The following is a 20,512-nucleotide window of genomic DNA, read 5'->3' as shown; positions in this document are numbered from 1 at the left end:
TTAGATTGGATATTAGGAAAAAATTATTCAGGGAAAGGGTTTTGAAGCAGCAGAACAGACTGCCCAGCGAGATTGTGGAGTCACCATCACAGAAGGTGTTTAAAAAACACCTTAGGGGCTCTTAGGGACACGGTTTAGTGCCAGATTTAGGTTATAGTTGGACTCAATGATCTTGAGGGTCATTTTTGATATTTTCTTTCTCAGAGGACCATGCAACCTCCCTGAGAGCCAGGACTTTTATGAGGGCTTTGAGAGATGTCTCATGGTCACACCAGCCAGTTCCACCAGCTCCTGTCTGTCCCTTCCCAGACCAAACCTTTTCTCCATATCCCAGCCCTCCAGGTGAGTTTCTGGGACACAGCAAATGCTGCCCAGGTCTTCTGGGCTTGTTCAGAGAGTACAGCAGGCCAACATGTTGATGAGCTCTCTGTGCACCTCAAACCTTTCCTGACCATTTTTCTCTGTGCCCCACTTGTACCCAAACTTTTTCACCTTCAAGCTGTGGATGAGGGGATTGAGCAGGGATGTGGGAATGGTGTTGAAAAAAGGCTTTGTCAAACTGTCTTGTGAGGGCTGTTATGGGCATCCCACAGTCAAGGATGAAGGTGGTGTAGAAAACAGTGGCATGCTGAGAGGTCCAGGTGGACAAGACCTTGTGCTTGTCCACACTGGGGTAGAGAGTAGTGATGCATTCATGGGATACCCATATGAACAGGAAGGGAACAAATGGCTCCAGGGGGACAAAATGCCTTCCAGCCAGTTCTTTACCCATCGCAGATGCACCATCCAGGCCATGAGCTGCAGCTTCTCCAGGAGATGCTGTGGGATACAGTGTCAAAGGTTTTACTGCAGTCTAAGGACACGACACCCACAGCCTGCGTGGCGGATTCACTCCCCACGACAGACTTTCCCTCATCTGCTCAGCCGGTCACCTTGTCATAGAAGGAGATCAGGGTGATCAAGCAGGACCTGCCTTTCACAAAGCCACGCTGATTGGGCCCGATTGATTATCTTGTATGTGTGACCTCACAGTCCTTTCCCAGCCATGTTCCTGCTGTTGGCCTATCCCCTGCAGAGGCAGAAGTGACCTCACAGTGCCCTGCACAGCCATTGCCTTCCTACTGGACTATGAGTTCCTGAGACACAAGTGACCACATGGCATCGGACCCAGCCATCACCCTCCTTGTGCTCCAGTGTGTGAGCAGATAGAACTGAGCTGCTTTCATCAAATGTATCCAATAGATTTCCTATCAAGGGTTTGAGTGCAGAAACGTTCCTCAGAGGAGCTGCTGTATTTACTCTGGGGCGTTATATATCTCTCTTGATAGAGCTCTCCAAGGAAAAGATTCATGGAATCCTACAATACTGCAGGTTGGAAGAGACCCCTGAACATCATCTCTGTCCCACTGACCTTTATGGCACCCCAAGGTTCATTTGTGCTCCCTTGGGTTCATATCATCATGTGCACACATTGGACATGCACATGATCTGTATGGTTACAACTTATCTGTACAATGAAAACATGGACTTTTGACCTAGTATTTCATAGAATTGTAGAATGTCCTGAGTTGGAAGGAACCCACAAGGATCATTGAATCCAACTCCTGTCCCTGCACAGGACACCCCACAGGTCACACCGTGTGTCTGAGGACATTGTCCAGTCTCTTCTTGAACACTGTCAGATTGGGCCGTGACACCTCCCTGGGAGCCAGTTCAGTGTCCAGCACCTCTGGGTGAAGAACCTTTTCCTCATGTCCAACTGACCCTCCCCTGGCACATCTTTCTTCCATTCCCTTGGGTTCTGTCAATGGTCACCACAGAGAAGAGATCAGTACCTTCCCTTCCTTCTCCCCTCATGAGGAAGCTGTAGCCACCATGAGGTCTCCTTTTAGTCTTCTCTTCAGCTCTGATGCTGAGAAACCCCTGGGATTGATTTCTGAAGCAGAAAGGAGAAGCCATGACCTCCAGGCAATGGGAAGGGGGATCCTGTCCCTCACACACGGCTCAGAGCTCTTCCTGGGACCGTGGGATGTGGGCGTGCAAGGCCGAGGGAAGGACAACACTTGGACAACAACTTCCAGCTTCCCCATGGGGCTGCAAGGAGGCAACGAGGCCCCAGTACCATGAGGACAACATGGCTTCTCCTGGGCCTCAGTGGCAGAGACAATTCCCATGACCAAGGGGACAGAGACCTGAGTTCTGTGGGTCCCTTCCAGCCTTGCCAGCGCCCTTTGCCATCTCCACCACAGGCTGTTCTACACGGTCCTACCCCTGCCCCTCTTTCCCTGCAGGCTGCAGACACCCATCTCGCTTCCCCACCTGCTCTCACCCCAGCATTTCTGCACCTTCACTGCTGTGTCTGCACCCTCACTGGCTGCTCTTTGGAACACAAACCATGGGCTGATCCAGCTCCCTCTGGGTGACCTCTTGCACCACAGCACTGCCCTTCCACTGACATTTCTTCCTCCTCATATCCAATCCTCACCTTCCAAATTGCACTTTGCGTTTTTTTTTTCTCTCTTCTGCTTTTTCCAACTACCATGGAAAGCTCAGCCGCTTCAGAAACTGCCCTTCATGCAGGGAATCCAACCCATTAGGCTTCTTGTGGTCTTTTACCTGACCTCACCATGATTTTCTAAATCCCATGACTGCTACGGGCCGCTCAGCTTCTCTGACAGACACGACCGTGTTCCTGCTGCTGTCCCGTCATGTTCTCAGGTGGGATGGACATGGTAACACATCTCTAAGGCATCTCCTACCCATCACCTGGGTAGGGCCTGTGGGCACCTAGGCAGAGGTTCTTTTCCAGCCATGTCCCTGCTGCTGGGCTGTCACCTCCAGAGACAGAACTGACCACACTGTCCCCTTCACAGCCACAGGATTCTGATTGGATTATGAGTGTCTGAAACACAACTGAACTCATGATAGCACACTCATCCATCCTCCTCCTTAGCACCCAGGACCTCCCAAGACTGAAGCGTGTTCTACTCAGTCCTATACCTGCCCCTCTTTCCCACAGACTGCAGACACCCATCTCGCTTCCTCACCTTGTTCAAATTTGTCAAATATATTTCCCACTAACACTGTGAGTGAAAAGCACTCCTCACTGGAACTGCTGTTTTTATGTTAACACCTTCTAGATCTCCTCTACAGCCTTATTTTTCATTTATTTATTTATTTTTATTATTATTATTCTACCTATTCCCTCTCCAGAAACCTCTCCAAGGCAAAAATTCTGTCAAATCACAGAATAACTCAGGTTTACAGAGAACCCTTGTCTCACTCATCTTGTCTCACTCTCCTGCCCAGGGCAGGGTGAACCAGGTGAGGTTGCTCAAGGACTCCATCATCCTCAAAGGCACTGAAAGTTCACTCCGTTACATCATAGGAGGGGAGAATAAAGATGTTCAACAGTGTTCCCCAAGTGCTGGTCACTGAGAGATGACACCAGTAACTGGCTGCATGGAGGACTTTGTACCACTGATGATATTTGGGCTTGATGGTTCAGCCAACTTCCCACCCAGCATCCACTTCTTGAGCCCCATCAGCACCACTCTGGCCAGAAGGAGACCATGGCTGAGCCTTGTAAACACCCTGTACACAACATGCCTTTCTTTCCCCTGTCCATTTGGGTTCAGCAGTCCCTTCCTTGTCCTTCACATTCCTGGAAACGGCTGCAGGAGGACGTGTCCCATCCCCTTCCCAGGGAGGGAGATAGGGTGACCAGCCTGTTATTCTCCCAGTTCCTACTCCTACTCTTCTTGAAGATGGGTTTGAGGTCTGTGTTTTCTAAGGACCTAAAAACCATTCTGGTTTCTATGGCACTTTTGACATAAATATCAGGGTTCTGTCAGCTGTCCACTGGTTTCATGGGCTCCTTATGCACCCAGGGATGCTCAGAGACAGAGTCTGTCCCTTTTACACACAGAGGCAGGAGTCACAGTGTCCTTCTGGCTTCCTGTTGCCACTCCCAAAGGATGGGAGACACCTCACCCCTGTGCTGTGTCACCTGCTCTGCACTCATCTGAGATGTCCCGCATCATGAGGAATGGACACGGGGACCTCAGTCAAAGGAAGCACAACCCAGTGCTGCATTCAGGTGATTTCCCATAGGTTGTTCCTCCCAATATGAAGTGAGCTCAAGACCTCGTGTGTTCCACAGGCCTTCACAGAATGGAAAGGAGTAGTTGATGGTGTTTGTGCTCACTCACGTTCATGTCACCTCACGTACATGATGTGCATAGTCACATGTCATCTGTCCAAAGCAAACATGGACTGCTGAACCACTCATTGAGTGTCCATCCATGAAGGGAAGAACAGCCTCTTTCGGTGAGAGCGCAGGGCTGGAAATGGTGGTTGTGAGGGGCCAGTCCATGATGATGCCCTGTGGCTCCTTCTGAGGGGTGTCCAGTGCACAGAGGCACAGCGCAGCCCCTGCTCTGCTGGTCCTGCGGTCTCTGGCAGGAGGCCTGGCTGTGAGAGGACACTGCTGTGTGCCAGCCCTGCACACACACACTGTTCAGCTGTACACTGGGGTTTGCATCCATGGCCACTTTCATATGCATATTCTTTAGAGAATCTTTGGAAGAAGACCTAAACCATCATGCCCTACCCATAGGAGATCACCTTTCTATCTGGAAAGGCTGTTGTGAGGCCAGCTCTGTCACAGCAGTGCCCATTGCCTGTCCCTGCCTGCACTCACAGCACTGACACACAGCAGGACGGGGACCAAGCTGCCAGAGCACTCAGGCCTTGCACCAACACAAGGGATGAGAAGGAGAGTGTGGGAGTGGAACCAGAACAGCTCTGGAAGAACAAGCGCTGGTGCTCCCTGGCAGGGCTGCCAGGCTGGACTCTTTTCCCCTCCTGCCATGCACAGGAACTGTCCCTGCAGCTCCAAACAGGCCTTGGTGAAAGGATCTCATGAAGAAAAGTCACTACAGGGCTCTTTACTTTCTTTAAATACACAAAGGGCACAGTCAGTGGTTATAAGAACAGCAGAGAGTGAATTTACAAGGGGATGACAACATTATCACAATAGAAACACCACCAACAACAAAAAATAGAGATGACAGGCCAGGCCTAAAATTAGTTACATTAAAACTACTATGCAGAAGGAGATGGGCAATTTGTTATTTCACAAAATAATCCAGTCATCAGTTTCCACAGGGCATCCTTGAGCTCCTGGTTCCTCATGCTGTAGATGAGGGGGTTCACTGCTGGAGGCACCACTGAGTACAGAACAGACACCACCAGATCCAAGGATGGGGAGGAGAATGAGGGGGGCTTCAGGTAGGCAAACATGGCAGTGCTAATAAACAGGGAGACCATGGCCAGGTGAGGGAGGCAGGTGGAAAAGGCTTTGTGCCGTCCCTGCTCAGAGGGGATCCTCAGCACGGCCCTGAAGATCTGCACATAGGACACCACAATGAACACAAAACACCCAAATGCTACTAAAAGACTAACCATAAGAAGCCCAAGTTCCCTGAGGTAGGAGTGTGAGCAGGAGAGCTTGAGGATCTGGGGGATTTCACAGAAGAACTGGCCCAGGGCATTGCCCTTGCACAGGGGCAGTGAAAATGTATTGGCCGTGTGCAGCAGAGCATTGAGAAACCCAGTGGCCCAGGCAGCTGCTGCCATGTGGACACAAGCTCTGCTGCCCAGGAGGGTCCCGTAGTGCAGGGGTTTGCAGATGGCAACTTAGCGGTCATAGGACATGACGGTGAGTAGAGAATACTCTGCACCAAACAAGAAACAAAAAAAGAAGACCTGTGCAGCACATCCTGCATAGGAAATGACCTTGGTATCCCAGAGAGAGTTGACCATGGATTTGGGGACAATGGTATAGATGGAGCCCAGGTCGAGGAGGGAGAGGTTGAGCAGGAAGAAGTATATGGGGGTGTGGAGGTGCTGGTCCCAGGCTATGGTGGTGATGATGAGGCCGTTGCCCAGGAGGGCAGCCAGGTAGATGCCCAGGAGGAGCCACAAGTGCAAGAGCTGCAGCTCCCGTGTGTCTGTGAACAGCAGGAGGAGGAACTGGGTGATGGAGCTGCTGTTGGACATTTGCTGCCTGTGGGCATAAGGACCTGTGCAAGGAGGAAAGGACAGTGACAAGCTAAAGGAGACTTCTCTAAGGAAAATAAACATGCTGTTTCTCATGGAAAACCCCCTGACCGATGGAGGGATGTTTCAGCTCATTCTCTCTTTCTACCAGCTGAGAAAAACAGTTCATCACAGTTTAAAATGCAGTTGGGCATGCAGTTTCCATGGACACAGCTGTAAGGCAAAATTCACTGAATTGGTGGCAGAACAAAAACTGACCCACACTCCCACCCCAACCCCAGAGAGCAAGAGCTCCAGGAACAGGTGGAGAAACAGGGAAGGACACTGCAGTGCTACCAGAAAATAAAGCAAGGACAGAAAGGCTGATGGGCATGCCGTGGAACCTTCTCCTTACCCGGCTGTGCTGCTGCCACTCACATAATGACACTGTAGAGCAAGTACTTTTAGCACCTTTTTTGTGTACCACGTTCCAGGAACCCTTCACCTGGAGGTCCAGCTGCTGAGGTGGAGACTCATGACCTGGACCCCATGGCTTTGGGGCAGAGGCTCTGCTGGGGAGGAGAGGAGACCAGGGGTTGAACTGGGCAACGTCTCTGCACTGCAGGGGATGGCAGGTGGGGTCCTGAATCCCGCCTCCCCAGCATTTCTGCTCCATCTCCCTCTCCCTGTCCATGCCTGTGCTGCCTGCAGCTGTGTCTCTGTCCCTGGGTCTGCTCCCTGTCAGTGTCACAGACCCCGTCCCACCCGCTGTGTGCTCAGCTCTGTCCTGCTCACACCTCCTGGCATTGCCCAGGGGCAGCTCTGTGTGTGCAGGGGCTCAGGAGCAGCTCAGACAAGTCCTAACGAGAATTGGGGTCTCAGTGTCTTCTCCAAAGAGAGAAATAAATCCCCATCTCCCACTGCACACCCAGACAACCAGGAGTGAAAAACTGAAAGCACAGACTCCTTCCCTTGCAGCTATTCCTGTCCTGATGTTATTGTTAGGAAGGACCCTTTGCAATGTCTGTGGGGTTGATCTGGAGCTCTGAGCAGCCCTGACCCACACAGCACCCTTCAAACCCACAAGCTCCCTGCCTCCCCTGCCGGGGGTCGCTCCTTCCCCCACAGCTTCTGCCAGGGCATCTCCCTGGGCAGGCTGAGCGCTGACCCTGGCAGGCGGCAGAGTCCCTGCCCCGGCACAGCCCTGTGGTGCAGGGACCCTGCTCTGCAGGACAGCCCTGGGCACCCCTGGGTGCTCACCCGGCTTCACAGCTGTTCAAGATTCCCTCACAATATCCCCGTCCTTACTGATCCCACCAGCTGTGCCTGTGCCAGTTTTAGGAGATGCCTCCAGGAGCTACAGCTGCATTGCCCTGCACCCAGAGACTTACCATGGCAAGGGCTGCAAAGGTTTCTCCTCCAGTGAGCTCTCAGTCATCCTCCCAGTCCTGACGACCTTTAATCTCTCTCTGCCTTGCTCGTCTCCCTGAGATCCCCAGGCAGAGCCCTCAGCCCTGCTGCGTGTGCAGAGGAGCTGCTCCTGGGCAGAGCTGTCTCTCTGCAGCGCTGCCGCTTGCCAGGAGCTCCCTCTGTCCCAGGAGCCCAGCCCAGCTCAGCAGCACAGGAGCAGCCCAAGGCACTTTAATGACCCCTCTGGTGGCTTTGGTGCAGAGTCCATGGACCTCAAACACTGAGGGGAAGCTGATGAAACCTCTCAAGAAGTCAGATTCAAACTCCAAAGTTTCTTGCTGTGTTAATGAGTCCCACTGAGGGACACTACTGAGGAACTGACCCCAGCGTCTGGTTGGAGAAGAAAACGAGATGCAGTGACAACAGATCAAGAAAAGCAAGGTGAAGTTCTCTTAGATGCTGAGTAAACCTGGATGTGTTTCATTAACCAAAGGGCCAAGCCCTGACCCCCAGCCCTGGGAAGTCTGATCCTGTCTCTCCCACGTTGCCCAGGGCCCTTCCTGGACAGTGTGATGTGGGGTTGTGCAAGGCCAAGGGCAGGACTATGGTCCCACAGCTCCCAGGTTCTTGGCTGGGGACAAGGAGGCCATGAGGCCCCTGTGCTGGAAGGACAAGGTGTCTCCTCACAGGCATCAGAGGTGCAGACAACAGCCATAGCCAAGGGGAGAAGGAGCTCATGTCTGGTGGGGGCTTTCAGCCTCTTTACATCCCTTGATCATCTCCACCACAGCCTGTCCTGTGCTGTGGCATCCCCTGCACCTCTTCCCCTGCAGGCTGCAGACATCCCCCCTGCTGCCCCACCTTGCTCTTGTCTGAGCATCTTCCTTCCTTTGCTGAGATCTCTGCATCCTCCCCAGCTGTTCCTTGAAGCACAAAGCCTTGGGCTGATGCAGGTTCCCTCTGCCGACCTGCTCCACCACAGCACTGCCCTTCCAATCACATTCCTTCCTGCTCATGTCCAACCTGGACCTCCCCAGCTGCTCTTTGTGCCATTATTTCTTTCTCATGCTCTTTCCCACTAGGAAGAAACCTCCACCATCTCTGAAACCACCCTTCAAGCACTCTCAGGCTACTCCTGCACTGCTGCAGCCTCCCCAGTGCTGCTGGGCCAAAGCAGCCCAGGTCCCTCAGCATCCCACACCATGTGCACAAGGTGCTGAACTTGCCTTGGCAGAGCCCTGCACTCTCCAGTTCCCCCCTGCTTCTCCAAACTGGGAAGCCGCACACTGGCACACCCCCGTGTGTGTGGGGTCACACCAGTGCTGAACCGAATGGGATGAGAACTTCAGGTGTCTGGGTCCCCACGCTCCTCCTCATGCAGCCCCGTGTTCAGCTGCCTTGTTCATGGTGAGCGTGCACCACGGGCTGGTGTGGGGACCTTGGAGTGCCCAGGCCCTTCTCCTCAGGGTCACTGCTCAGTATGTCAGGTCCTCGTCTGTCCTGACAGATCGTGTTGTTCTCCTGCCGCAATACAGAACAGTTCACTTCATCTTGTCAAAATTCCGAGCTTTCTGAATGGGTGAACACCAGATTTTCTCAAGGTCTGGATTGTCCCTTGACTGAAGCTCCATTTGCTCATCTGTTAGTGTTTGCAGTCAGGTGGTTTATCCTAATGAGGTTTTCTCTCTCAAGATAACAGCGTGAGGAGTTACAGAACATTACAAATATCATCTCATGGAGAAACAGTGGGGGCTTGAGGGTCCAGTACTCATAATGCCAGAAGTCTGGAGTCAAAGTGATAGATCCCCTTCATGTTGGAGAGCAGCAGGAATGTGTGGAGCTCTGCCTGGGGACAGACCATGTCAGCTGAAGGTTGAGGAGTCACCATGAGAGGGCAGAACATCATGGGCAGTGTTGTGGTCACTGGACATCAGCTACAGACTCACTGATGAGGAAGAGGAATTAGATGAGGCCTCCTTCAGACAAATGAAATAAGCCTCGTGTTTTCAGGGCAGTGTCCTCACGGCAGACCTGAGATATCCCAATATCTGCAAGGTACCAGCCATCCAGGAGGGGCTGGAGCTCATTTACAACATCTTCCTGACACGGGTGACTGAGGAGTCAGTGGGGTGAGGTGCCCTGTGGGACTTCACACTTACAAACCAGAAAGAGTTGGTCAGGATGGAACAGTCAGGGATGGGAAAGTGGAGCTGAGGCTCCTGGGAGATGATAACAAGGCAAAGAGCAGGATTTCAGGAGAGCAAGCTTTGGCCTGCTGAGGGACCTGCTTGGGTCCTATGGGATATGACCTTGGTGTCTGCAGTGCTTTTCTCTCACATTTCCCCCCTCCTCTCTCCCACCTGCTGTTGTGCAGTGTTTTTTACCCTTTCTCAAATATAATATCCCAGAGTTGCTGCCAGCATCACTGAGTGGCTCAGATTTGGCAAGGAGTGGGTCCATCTTGGAGCAGCTGAAATTGTCTCTGTCTGACGTTGGTCAAACTCCTGTTGTCTTCTCAGAGAGGTGACAACTGTAGCACACCCACACACTCTCCCCAGTTTCAAGCCTTTGCCATGGAAACCCAGTTAGATGTTACAAACTACTTGATCATGGAGGAGAAATGGAAATGATCTTCTGTCAACAATTCAAGGAAGTCACCAATCAATGAGCATGTTCCTATGGAGAACTGTAAGTGCCCTGACAGTCACTGGCCAGGCAAAGCTGCAGGTGCCGACAGTCCAAAGGATCTTGGGCCAACTTCCTAACATGTCTGCCTGGTGGGCCAATAGGGGGTGATACTCACCTCGATCTGGTACTGATCAAGAAGGAAGAGCTGATGAGGGATGTGAACATCAGTGTTCACCTTGGCTGTTTTGACCTGGTAACAGTGGGGTCCCAGGCAGCAGAGGGGAGGGAGGAAGGACAGCAGCAGAGCGCAGGCTGGTGGGCTCCAGAGGAGAAGACTTTCACATACTGGGGAATGGTGGGTGAGGTGGTGATATGGAAGTCGGTCTGAAGGTTGATGGAGCTCAGGATATCTGATAATCCTTACAGAAAAGCCTGCTCCAAGCACAACAATGATTTCTCCAAGTACCCACTAAAAGAAGCATTTATGTAATGAGGCTACCCGTCTGAACTGATGGAGCTCCAGGGCACAAAGGCAGCACACAGGATGTGGAAACAGCGGAAGCTGCAAATGAGGAATTTAGAAACCTGTTCCACATGTGTGGGGATGATGCCAAAGCTGCCCTGGACTTGATACCTGCAGGGGAGTGCAAGGGCAGCAAGATGAACTGATACATCTTCCTTACAGCAGAAGAACAGACAGGGGGAACATGGGCCTGCTGCTGAACTTCATAAAAGGAGAATCAGACAGGACTGAGGTTCTTCATGGCTTCTTTGCCTCCATCTTCACCAGCAAGGTCTCCTGGGACTTTGTTCCTGAAGGCAGGAGTCTGGAGAACACCCAGCAGTGGATGGGGCTCACGTCAGGGGTGACCTGAGCAAACTCAGACACCATTACAGAACAGGAGATTGGACACTTGACCAGCTCCATGAACAGAAGTATCGCTGTGCACAGCACCTGAGATTCCCAGGAGCATCCACCTCTTGGTCCAGAGCTGTCTGACTCCTCTTGAGGTGTCCTGACCTTTCCCCTCACTCACACGGTGATTTGGGCACCCAAATTTCTGACAAATTAAGTCTTTTTCAAGAGACACTCCAATATGAAGTGGAGGATGCTGATACCACCTGTTCTTGAAAGGGAGGGACAGAAAAGCAGGGAAGGAAATAGAAGAAAGTTGGCTTTACTGCTATTTATTATGGAAATGCTCTCTGTTTGGCTGTTTCTGAAATCTCCCTGATCATCCACACCAGACTCGAGGCCTTTAGGAAAATGACACACAGGGCATTGGCTTGTAAGAGCATTTTTGATGTTAATGAGCCCTCTGCTGCCATGATCCTGAACTGCAGATGCTGAAACAATGAACAAACCTCTGATGAAGTGAAAGGCAGAAGCAAACCCCAAGTTTCTGAGGGTGTGTGGGACCCCATGAAGGGCCATCACTGACACAGCTGTGAAGGAAAGAAGCAGTGCAGGGCCCTGTCCCTGTGGGCTGGTGAAGGAAAGGCTTGGAGACACTGGTTACAGGTGATGAGGGCCATGTGGAGGTGGCTCTGATGCCATGTCAGCCCTTGATGCTTGTTCATCACCAGAACAGCTGAGCCCTGACCTCTGGAACCTGGTAGATTTTTCTCAAATATTTTTCAAGGCTTTTCCTGTGGGCTTTTTGCCCATCTACTTACACACTGACACAGACAATAATGTCCTATCTTGGACACAAGAAAACTACAGGGGATGATGCTGAATGCCTTGCTGACTTCCAGGTAACAGACCATCAATGTTCTTCCCACGTCCACAACCCTGTCCTTTCCTCACAGAAAGCAAAGAGGATGGACAGGCACAACCTGTCCTGGGTAAACCCCGTCACCTTCTCTTCCAGACACCCAGAAATGGGGTCCCAGTGGACATGTTCTGGGGCACAGCCCTTAGTTCCCCTGCTCACCCATTGGCCATTTTGAAAAGTGCACACACTGTGTGAGAGCTGCCAGTGCTCAGGGAGTCCCCCCAGTCTCCATGAGCTTTCCAAGATGGTGGAGAGTGGCCTCCCTGTGACATCGTCCTGCTGTCTCAGCTCCTGGGATGCTGTCCCTGCTGTCCCATAGACTGGAGAGGGTTGTGTTAGTTCCAGTGACCTCTGACTTGATCCCCATCCACTGCTGCATTGTTCTCCTCCAGATTCCTGCTTCCAGTCACAGAGGCTTGGGAGGCAGCATTTCCTCAGAAGAAAGATTCAGAGTGCTGGTAGGAAATGTATTTTGCTGAGTAACTGGACACAAATATATATTTTACTATATATTTGCCAACACATAAATGTATTATTTACCTCATGATCATATAGAAAGACAGATAACACAGATCTCTTTAGATCACTGTCAACATGGCCATCTAAACAGAGAACAGTTCAATTAACCTTTTTATCCATCTTTCCTCCATCAGGCAAGAGTGGCCAAGAGCTTCCAGCAGGACTCACTGTGTGCCAAGGGTAAAAAGTGGCACTGGCAGTCCATGGCAGTGGATTGTTTGGTGCCTTCGACTCTGTGCAAGACACAAGGATTATTTTTCTTTATGCTGGAGGCTTTGGTAGGAGAGAAATCTAGAGAACATTTTTTTAAAAATGAAGGGAAAAAGAAACCAATTGAAAGATGTAGATGAAGGAAATGTGTTTTGTAACTTTAAACATCAAAAGTTGTTGGTGTTGTAATTCTCCTCTCTTTGTTTTGAATACCTTAAATAGAAGTGTTTTCCCATGAGATCAAAATGAGACTTTTCAGGATGTGCATTAAGAGCAAGAGGAGAACTTCTGATCCTCCACTACATTTCCCTTCTCAGCACTCTCTCTGTTATCTGTGCATCTGATCTCCCTCATCCTCCAGGTATTTCCTCCTGCCCTAACTAAACTGACCATGTCTGAAGTCCCATTTCCAGCAGCTGATCTGCACACAAGCACTTGCGATTGCTCTCTGGGTTTTCCTTCCTCTCACTGTTTGATCACTCGGACACTTGTCAACAGTCCAGTTGCTGCTTTCAGCTTCAAGGAGTTAAATGCTTCCTTGTCTTTCAGTAGTCTGTCTAATTCCGCCTTTAGCCAATTCTTTTATTGTGTTTATTTTATAATTTCCTTTCTGTCTACAAGATTTCTTTCATGGTTCTGCCTTGGAGAAGGTGAACCTCAGTGGTGGCAGTTTGTCCTTGGCGTACAGTTGAGGAGTGTGTTTTCTTTAAATCATGACTCTCATCAGTTGTATTTTGTTTGTTCAAAGGTAAAGCAAAGTCCCTGTTTGCTGTGTGCAGCCAGGTCTCCAAGGAGAGCAGGTGGGAGCTGGTGCAAAGGAGCCGGCACATCCAGCTGCAGACTGCAGTGGAGAAGTCTGGTGTAAGGAAAAGGGATGCAAGGCCCAGGGGGCCATGAGAGAAACGATGGGGTTGGGGAGGTGAGGAGCAAGGTTGTGCACACGGTGTGAGAGCTCAAGGGACAGCTTCTCCAGCCAGTCCAGACCTCCTTAGGAGAGACCCTGGATCAACATCAGATAATGCTGTAGTCACCTCTTCTGCAAACTGAAGAGTAATAAAATACACCCTTTACAATAAAAAAGACATTTTTATTAGAAGCTCTTTAAATCTTTCGCCATGATTACAAAAAGAAAGCTCTCTAATTCACAGTACAAGACTGGAAGGAAATTACAAGAAGAGACATGGTTTGTCAGAGCTTTCTTCTCTGTAATGAGCCCCATGGAGCATTTGGTGCTGAGTCCTTGAACATTACTCAGGTGCTGAGAGGAGATTGCACAAACCTTTCCAGAAGTCAAAGCCAGAAGAAAAAGTACTAAGTACCTTGAAGTATTAATGAGTTCCACTGAGGGCAAGAACCAGCAAAGCCTCCCCAGGGACTCGTTAGAGCAGAGAATTGGAGGCCATGGTGGCAGATAAACAAAGGGAAATGTGCAGGCAGCTGAGGTGCTGAGAAAACCCTGGTTTTGTTGGGTGAAGCACAGAGGCCAAGGCCTGACCCCCAGCCCCTGGGAAGGCAGATCCTGTCCCTCACACATTGCTCAGGGCTCTTCCTGGGCCAGGGGGATGTGGGCTGTGTGGTGCTGAGTGAAGGACAATGGTGTGACAGTTCCCAGCCTTCCTGGGGGTGTGCAAGGAGGTCATGAGGTGCCCCAGTGCCTCAGGACAACATGTCTCCTCACAGGCCTTGATGGCAGAGGCCATTGCCATAGCCAAGGGGACAAAGACTTGGGTCCCCTTGGTGACATCCAGCCTTGCCAGTGCCCTTTGCCATCTCCACCACAGGTTGTCCTACACTGTCCCACAGCTGCTTCTGTTTCTCTGCAGGCTGTAGACACCCATCTCGCTTCCTCCCCTTGCTTTCACCCTCGTATTTCCATACATTGACCGATGTGTCTCCACTCTCATGCTCTGTTCCTTGAAACACAAGGAGATGGACTGATCTCATGCTCCTTCTCGATGATTTCTCGTACCACAGCACTGCCCTTTGGGTGACATTTCTTTCTCCTCGTGTCCATTCTCCATGTTCCAAGCTGTGCTGTGTGGCAGTGTTTCTCTGCTGTAGAAAGGAGGACCCTGAAAACTACTGACCTGTCAGCCTCTTACCTGTGCCTGGGAAGATCATGGAACAGATCCTCCTAGAAACTGTGCTAAGGAACAAAGAATGGTGACTCAACCACTTCCCTGGGCAGCTTGTTCCACTGCTTCACAAACTTTTCCATTAAGAAATGTTTCCTAATATAAATTCTGAACCTTCTCTGGCACAATCTGAGGCCATTTCCTCTCATCCTGTCACTTGCTACTCAGGAGAGACCAACACCCTCCATGCTACAATCTGTTTTCAGATAGTTGTAGAGGGCGAAAAGGTCTCCCCTCAATCTCCTTTTCTCCAGGCTAAAACCCCTCAGATCCCTCAGCTGCTCCTCAGAAGACTTGTGCTCCAGACCCTCAACAGCCTTGTTCCCCTTTTCTGCACTCAGTCCAACACCCCGAGATCTTTCCTATAGTGAGGGGCTCAAAACTGAACTGAGTATTCGAGTTGTGGCTGCACCATCGTCGAGTACAAGGGGATGATCGCTGCCCTGGTTCTGCTTACTACACTATTCTTGATGCACACCAGGAGACCATTGGCCTTTTTGGCCACCTGGGCACACAATGGTTCATGTTCAGTCATTGTCGATCAGCACGCCCAGGTCTTTTTCTGCCAGGCAGCTTTCGAGCCACGCTTCTCCAAGCCTGTAGGGTTGCAGGGAGTTGTTATGACCCCAGTACAGGAACTGGCACATGGGCATGTTAAACTTCAGACAACTGTCCTCAGCTTAATGAACCAGCAGCTCCAGATCCCTCTGTAGAGCCTTCCTACCCTCCAGCAGATCAACACTCCCACCCAATTTGGTGTCATCTACAAACTTACTAAGGGTGCACTCGATCCCCTTCTCCAGATCACTAATAAAGAGATTTAACAGAACTGGCCCTGACACTGAGCCCTGGGGACACGACTCGTGATCGGCCACCAACTGGATTTGGCTCCGTTCACCACAACTTTTTGGGCCCGGCCCTCCATCCAGTTCTTTATCCATCACAGCTACACCATCCAGGCCATGAGCTGCAGCTTCTCCAGGAGATGCTGTGGGATACGGTGTCAAAGGCTTTACTGCAGTCTAAGGACACAACACCCACAGCCTGTGTGGCGGATTCACTCCCCACGACAGACTTTCCCTCATCTGCTCAGCCGGTCACCTTGTCATAGAAGGAGATCAGGCTGGTCAAGCAGGACCTGCCTTTCACAAAGCCATGCTGATTGGGCCCGATTGCTCGTCTGGTATGTGTGACCTCACAGTCCTTTCCCAGCCATGTTCCTGCTGTTGGCCTATCCCCTGCAGAGGCAGAAGTGACCTCACAGTGCCCTGCACAGCCATTGGCTTCCTACTGGCCCATGAATTCCTGAGACACAAGTGACCACATGGCATCGGACCCAGCCATCACCCTCCTTGTGCTCCAGTGTGTGAGCAGATAGAACTGAGCTGCTTTCATCAAATGTATCCAATAGATTTCCTATCAAGGGTTTGAGTGGAGAAACGTTCCTCAGAGGAGTTGCTGTATTTACACTGGGGTATTTTATATCTCTGCTTCTGACTCTTTGTATCCTTCTTCCTCTGTCTATTCTGCCTTGTGAAAGAGCTCTCCAAGGAAAAGATTCATGGTATCCTACAATAGCGCAGGTTGGAAGAGACCCCGGAACACCATGATGTGTATGTTTACAACTTATCTGAACAATGAAAACACGGACTTTTGACCTAGTATTTCATAGAATCATAGAATGTCCCGAGTTGGAAGGACCCACAAGGATCATGGAGTCCAACTCCTGCCCCTGCACAGGACACCCCACAGTTCACACCGTGTGTCTGAGGATGTTGTCCAATCTCTTCTTGAACACTGTCAGATTGTGGCCGTGACACCTCCCTGGGAGCCTGTTCAGTGTCCAGCACCTCTGGGTGAAGAACCTTTTCCTCATGACCAGCTGACCCTCCTGGCACATCTTCTGCCATTCCCTTGGGTTCTGTCATTGGTCACCCCTCCTGAGGAAGCTGTAGCCACCATGACCTCTCTTTTTAGTCTTTTCTTCAGCTCTGATGCTGAGAAACCCCTTGGTTTGCTTTCTGAAGCAGAAAGGAGAAGCCATGACCTCCAGGCAATGGGAAGGGGGATCCTGTCCCTCACACACGGCTCAGGGCTCTTCCTGGGACCGTGGGATGTGGGTGTGCAAGGCCCAGGGAAGGACAACACTGGTACAACAACTTCCAGCTTCCCCATGGGGCTGCAAGGAGGCACCGAGGCCCCAGTGCCATGAGGACAACATGACTTCTCCTGGGCCTCAGTGGCGGAGACAACTGCCATGGCCAAGGGGACAGAGACCTGGGTTCTGTGGGTCCCTTCCAGCCTTGCCAGTGCCCTTTGCCATCTCCACCACAGGCTGTTCTACACGTTCCTACCCCTGCCCCTCTTTCCCTGCAGGTTGCAGACACCCATCTCGCTTCCCCACCTGCTCTCACCCCAGCATTTCTGCACCTTCACTGCTGTGTCTGCACCCTCACTGGCTGCTCTTTGGAACAAAAATAATGGGCTGATCCAGCTCCCTCTGGGTGACCTCTTGCACCACAGCACTGTCTTTACCGTGACTTTTCGTCCTCCTGATATCCAGTCCTTACTTTCCAAACTGCATTATGTGATATTTTTTTTCCCTCTCCTGCTTATTCCCACTTAAAGGAATACTCAGCCACCTCAGAAACTGCCCCTCATGCAGGGAACCCAACTCGTTAGGCTTCTTGTGGTCTTTTACCTGACAGGAGAGAAGTCATCTCACCATGATCTCCTAAATCCCATGACTGCTGCTGGCCTTTCAGCTTCTCTGGCAGACACGACCATGTTCCTGCTGCTGTCCCATCATGTTCTCAGGTGGGATGGACATGACAACCCGTCTCCAAGGCCTCTTCCTGGGTAGGGCCTGTGGGTACCTTGGCAGAGGTTCTTTCCCAGCCATGTCCCTGCTGCCTGGCTGTCACCTCCAGAGACAAAACTGACTCCACTGTCCCCTTCACAGCCACACCCTTCTGACTGGATTATGAGTGTCTGAGACACAACTGACCTCATAATACCACACCCATCCATCCCCTTCCTTATGGACCAGGACCTGATCAAGACTGAACTGTGTTCTACACAGTCCTACACCTGCCCCTCTTTCCCTACAGGCTGTAGATACCCATCTCACTTCCTTGCCTTTCTTGAAGAGATCCCTTGTCTCACTTATCTTGTCTCACTGTCCTACTCAAAGCTGGGTGAACACTGTCCTGTTCAAGGCCTTGACCCATCTTTGCATCACCCTCAAAAGAGTTAAAATTGCATTCTACAGGAGGACGTGTCCAATCCCTTCTCAGGGACAGAGGAAGGCTGACCAGGCTCCCAGTGCCTTTTCTTGCCTTTCTTGAACATGGCTTTGATTTCTGCCTTTTCCAAGGACCCCAGGACCTCCCTAATTGCCCTGGTTCTTATGAGAGCACAATCCAGAATCCCAGGCAAGGGTGACAGAGCAAACTGGAGCCCTGGCAATGATCCTGTCCAAGGCATCTGAGATCAATCTCACTGGGGCGGTGAGGTTTGTTTCTGGAGTCACACACAGAAATGTCAGGGTCTGTCTGGCATCCATGTCTGAGCTGGTCTTGTGGGCTCCTTCTGCACTCAGGGGTGTTCAGAGACAGACTCTGTCTTTTTTACACACAGAGGCCGTAGTCTTAGTTTCTCTCTGGCCTCCTGTTGCCACTCCCAGAGTACAGGAGGCGCCTCAGCCCTGTGGTGAGTCAGCTGCTGTGCACTCATCTGAGATGTCCTGCATCATGAGGAATGGACACGGGGATCACAGCTGAAGGATGCACAACCCAGTGCTGCATTCAGGTGGTTTCCCATAGGATGTTTCTCCCAACATGAAGTGACCTCAAGACACTGTCTGTTCCACAGAACTCTCTTCATGGAACTCTCAGGAATAGCTGATATTGTTTGTGCTCACTTGGGTTCATCTCACCTCACATGTGCGTGCAAACATCTCATCTGTACAATGCAAACATGGATTTTTGACCTGCTCATTCAGTGTCCCTCCGTGGATGGAAGAGCAACCTTTGTGAGCTGGGGAGAGAGGCCAGGGCTGAAAATGGAGGTTGTGAGGGGCCAATCCATGATGATGCCCTGGGACAGCTTCCGAGGGGTATCCAGTGCACAGGGGCACAGCCCAGCCCCTGCTCTGCTGGTCCTGCAGGTCTCTGGCAGGAGGCCTGGCTGTGAGAGGACACTGCTGTGTGCCAGCCCTGCAAACACACACTGTTTATCTAACCCTATCTATACACAGGTGTTTCAATCTGTGGCCACTTTTGCGGACATGTTCTTGAGGTAAGGCTTGGAAGAAGACCTAAACGTTCAGGCCCTGCCCCGAGGAGATCACCTTTCTATCTGGAAAGGCTGTTGTGAGGCCAGCTCTGTCACAGCAGTGCCCATTGGCTGTCCCTGCCTGCGCTCACAGCACTGACACACAGCAGGACGGGGACCAAGCTGCCAGAGCACTCAGGTCTTGCACCAACAAAAGGGATGAGAAGGAGAGTGTGGGAGTGGAACCAGAACAGCTCTGGAAGAACAAGCGCTGGTGCTCCCTGGCAGGGCTGCCAGGCTGGACACATTTCCCCTCCTGCCATGCACAGGAACTGTCCCTGCAGCTCCAAACAGGTCTTGGAGAAAGGATCCCATGAAAAAGAGTCACTACAGGGCTCTTTAATTTGTTTAAATACGCAAAGGGCACAGTCAGTGGTTATAAAAGAACAGCAGACAGTGAATTTGAAAGGGGATGACAACATTATCACAATAGAAACACCACCACCAACAACAAATAGAGATGACAGGGCAGGCCTGAAATTAGTTACATTAAAACTGCTATGCAGAAGGAGATGGGCAGTTTGCTGCTTCAGGAATTAGTCCAGTCATCAGTTTCCACAGGGCATCCTTGATCTCCTGGTTCCTCATGCTGTAGATGAGGGGGTTCACTGCTGGAGGCAACACCGAGTACAAAATGGCCATCATCAGGTCCAGGGATGGGGAGGAGATGGAGGGGGGCTTCAGGTAGGCAAACATGGCAGTGCTGACATACAGGGAGACCACGGCCAGGTGAGGGAGGCAGGTGGAAAAGGCTTTGTGCCGTCCCTGCTCAGAGGGGATCCTCAGCACAGCCCTGAAGATCTGCACATAGGACACCACAATGAACACAAAACACGAAAATGCTAAACAGGCACTGACCACAAGAAGCCCAAGTTCCCTGAGGTAGGAGTGTGAGCAGGAGAGCTTGAGGATCTGGGGGATTTCACAGAAGAACTGGCCCAGGGCATTGGCCTTGCACAGTGGCAGTGAAAATGTATTGGCCGTGTGCAGCAGAGCATAGAGAAACCCAGTGGCCCAGGCAGCTGCTGCCATGTGGACACAAGCTCTGCTGCCCAGGAGGGTCCCGTAGTGCAGGGGTTTGCAGATGGCAATGTAGCGGTCGTAGGACATGACTGTGAGAAGTGTATATTCTGATGTCAAAAAGAAGAGAAACATAAAGATTTGTGCAGCACATCCCAAAAATGAGATGGCCCTGGTCTCCCAAAGAGAACTGGCCAAGGACTTGGGCACAATGGTGGAGATGCAGCCCAGGTCGAGGAGGGCGAGGTTGAGCAGGAAGAAGTACATGGGGGTGTGGAGGTGCTGGTCCCAGGCTATGGTGGTGATGATGAGGCCGTTGCCCAGGAGGGCAGCCAGGTAGATGCCCAGGAAGAGCCACAAGTGCAAGAGCTGCAGCTTCCGTGTGTCTGTGAACGGCAGGAGGAGGAACTGGGTGATGGAGCTGCTGTTGGACAT

The 20,512-nt window shown here is 51.3% G+C and overlaps 1 protein-coding gene across 1 annotated transcript; it reads right to left on the bottom strand.

Moving 5' to 3' along the window:
• Positions 1-5,106: 5,106 nt before the first annotated feature.
• On the bottom strand, positions 5,107-20,512 carry LOC136105243 (olfactory receptor 14A16-like). The gene is made up of 2 exons (XM_065844908.2): positions 20,090-20,512; positions 5,107-5,640 (listed from the first exon to the last, which is right to left on the bottom strand). The coding sequence occupies exons 1-2, from the start codon at positions 20,510-20,512 to the stop codon at positions 5,107-5,109; spliced, it is 957 nt and encodes a 318-aa protein (XP_065700980.2).

This window comes from Patagioenas fasciata, chromosome 9 (assembly GCF_037038585.1).
Source record: "Patagioenas fasciata isolate bPatFas1 chromosome 9, bPatFas1.hap1, whole genome shotgun sequence".
Taxonomy (NCBI): Eukaryota; Metazoa; Chordata; class Aves; order Columbiformes; family Columbidae; genus Patagioenas; species Patagioenas fasciata.
Note: the sequence above shows the minus strand (reverse complement) of the source record. Positions and strands in the feature narration are given on the sequence as shown.

Coding starts and splice junctions, on each gene's coding strand:
- LOC136105243 (XM_065844908.2), bottom strand. CDS start 20,512: ATGTCCAACAGCAGCTCCATCACCCAGTTCCTCCTCCTGCCGTTCACA. Junction 5,641..20,089: donor GCAGCAGAGCTTGTGTCCAC/ATGGCAGCAGCT, acceptor GCTTGTGTCCAC/ATGGCAGCAGCTGCCTGGGC.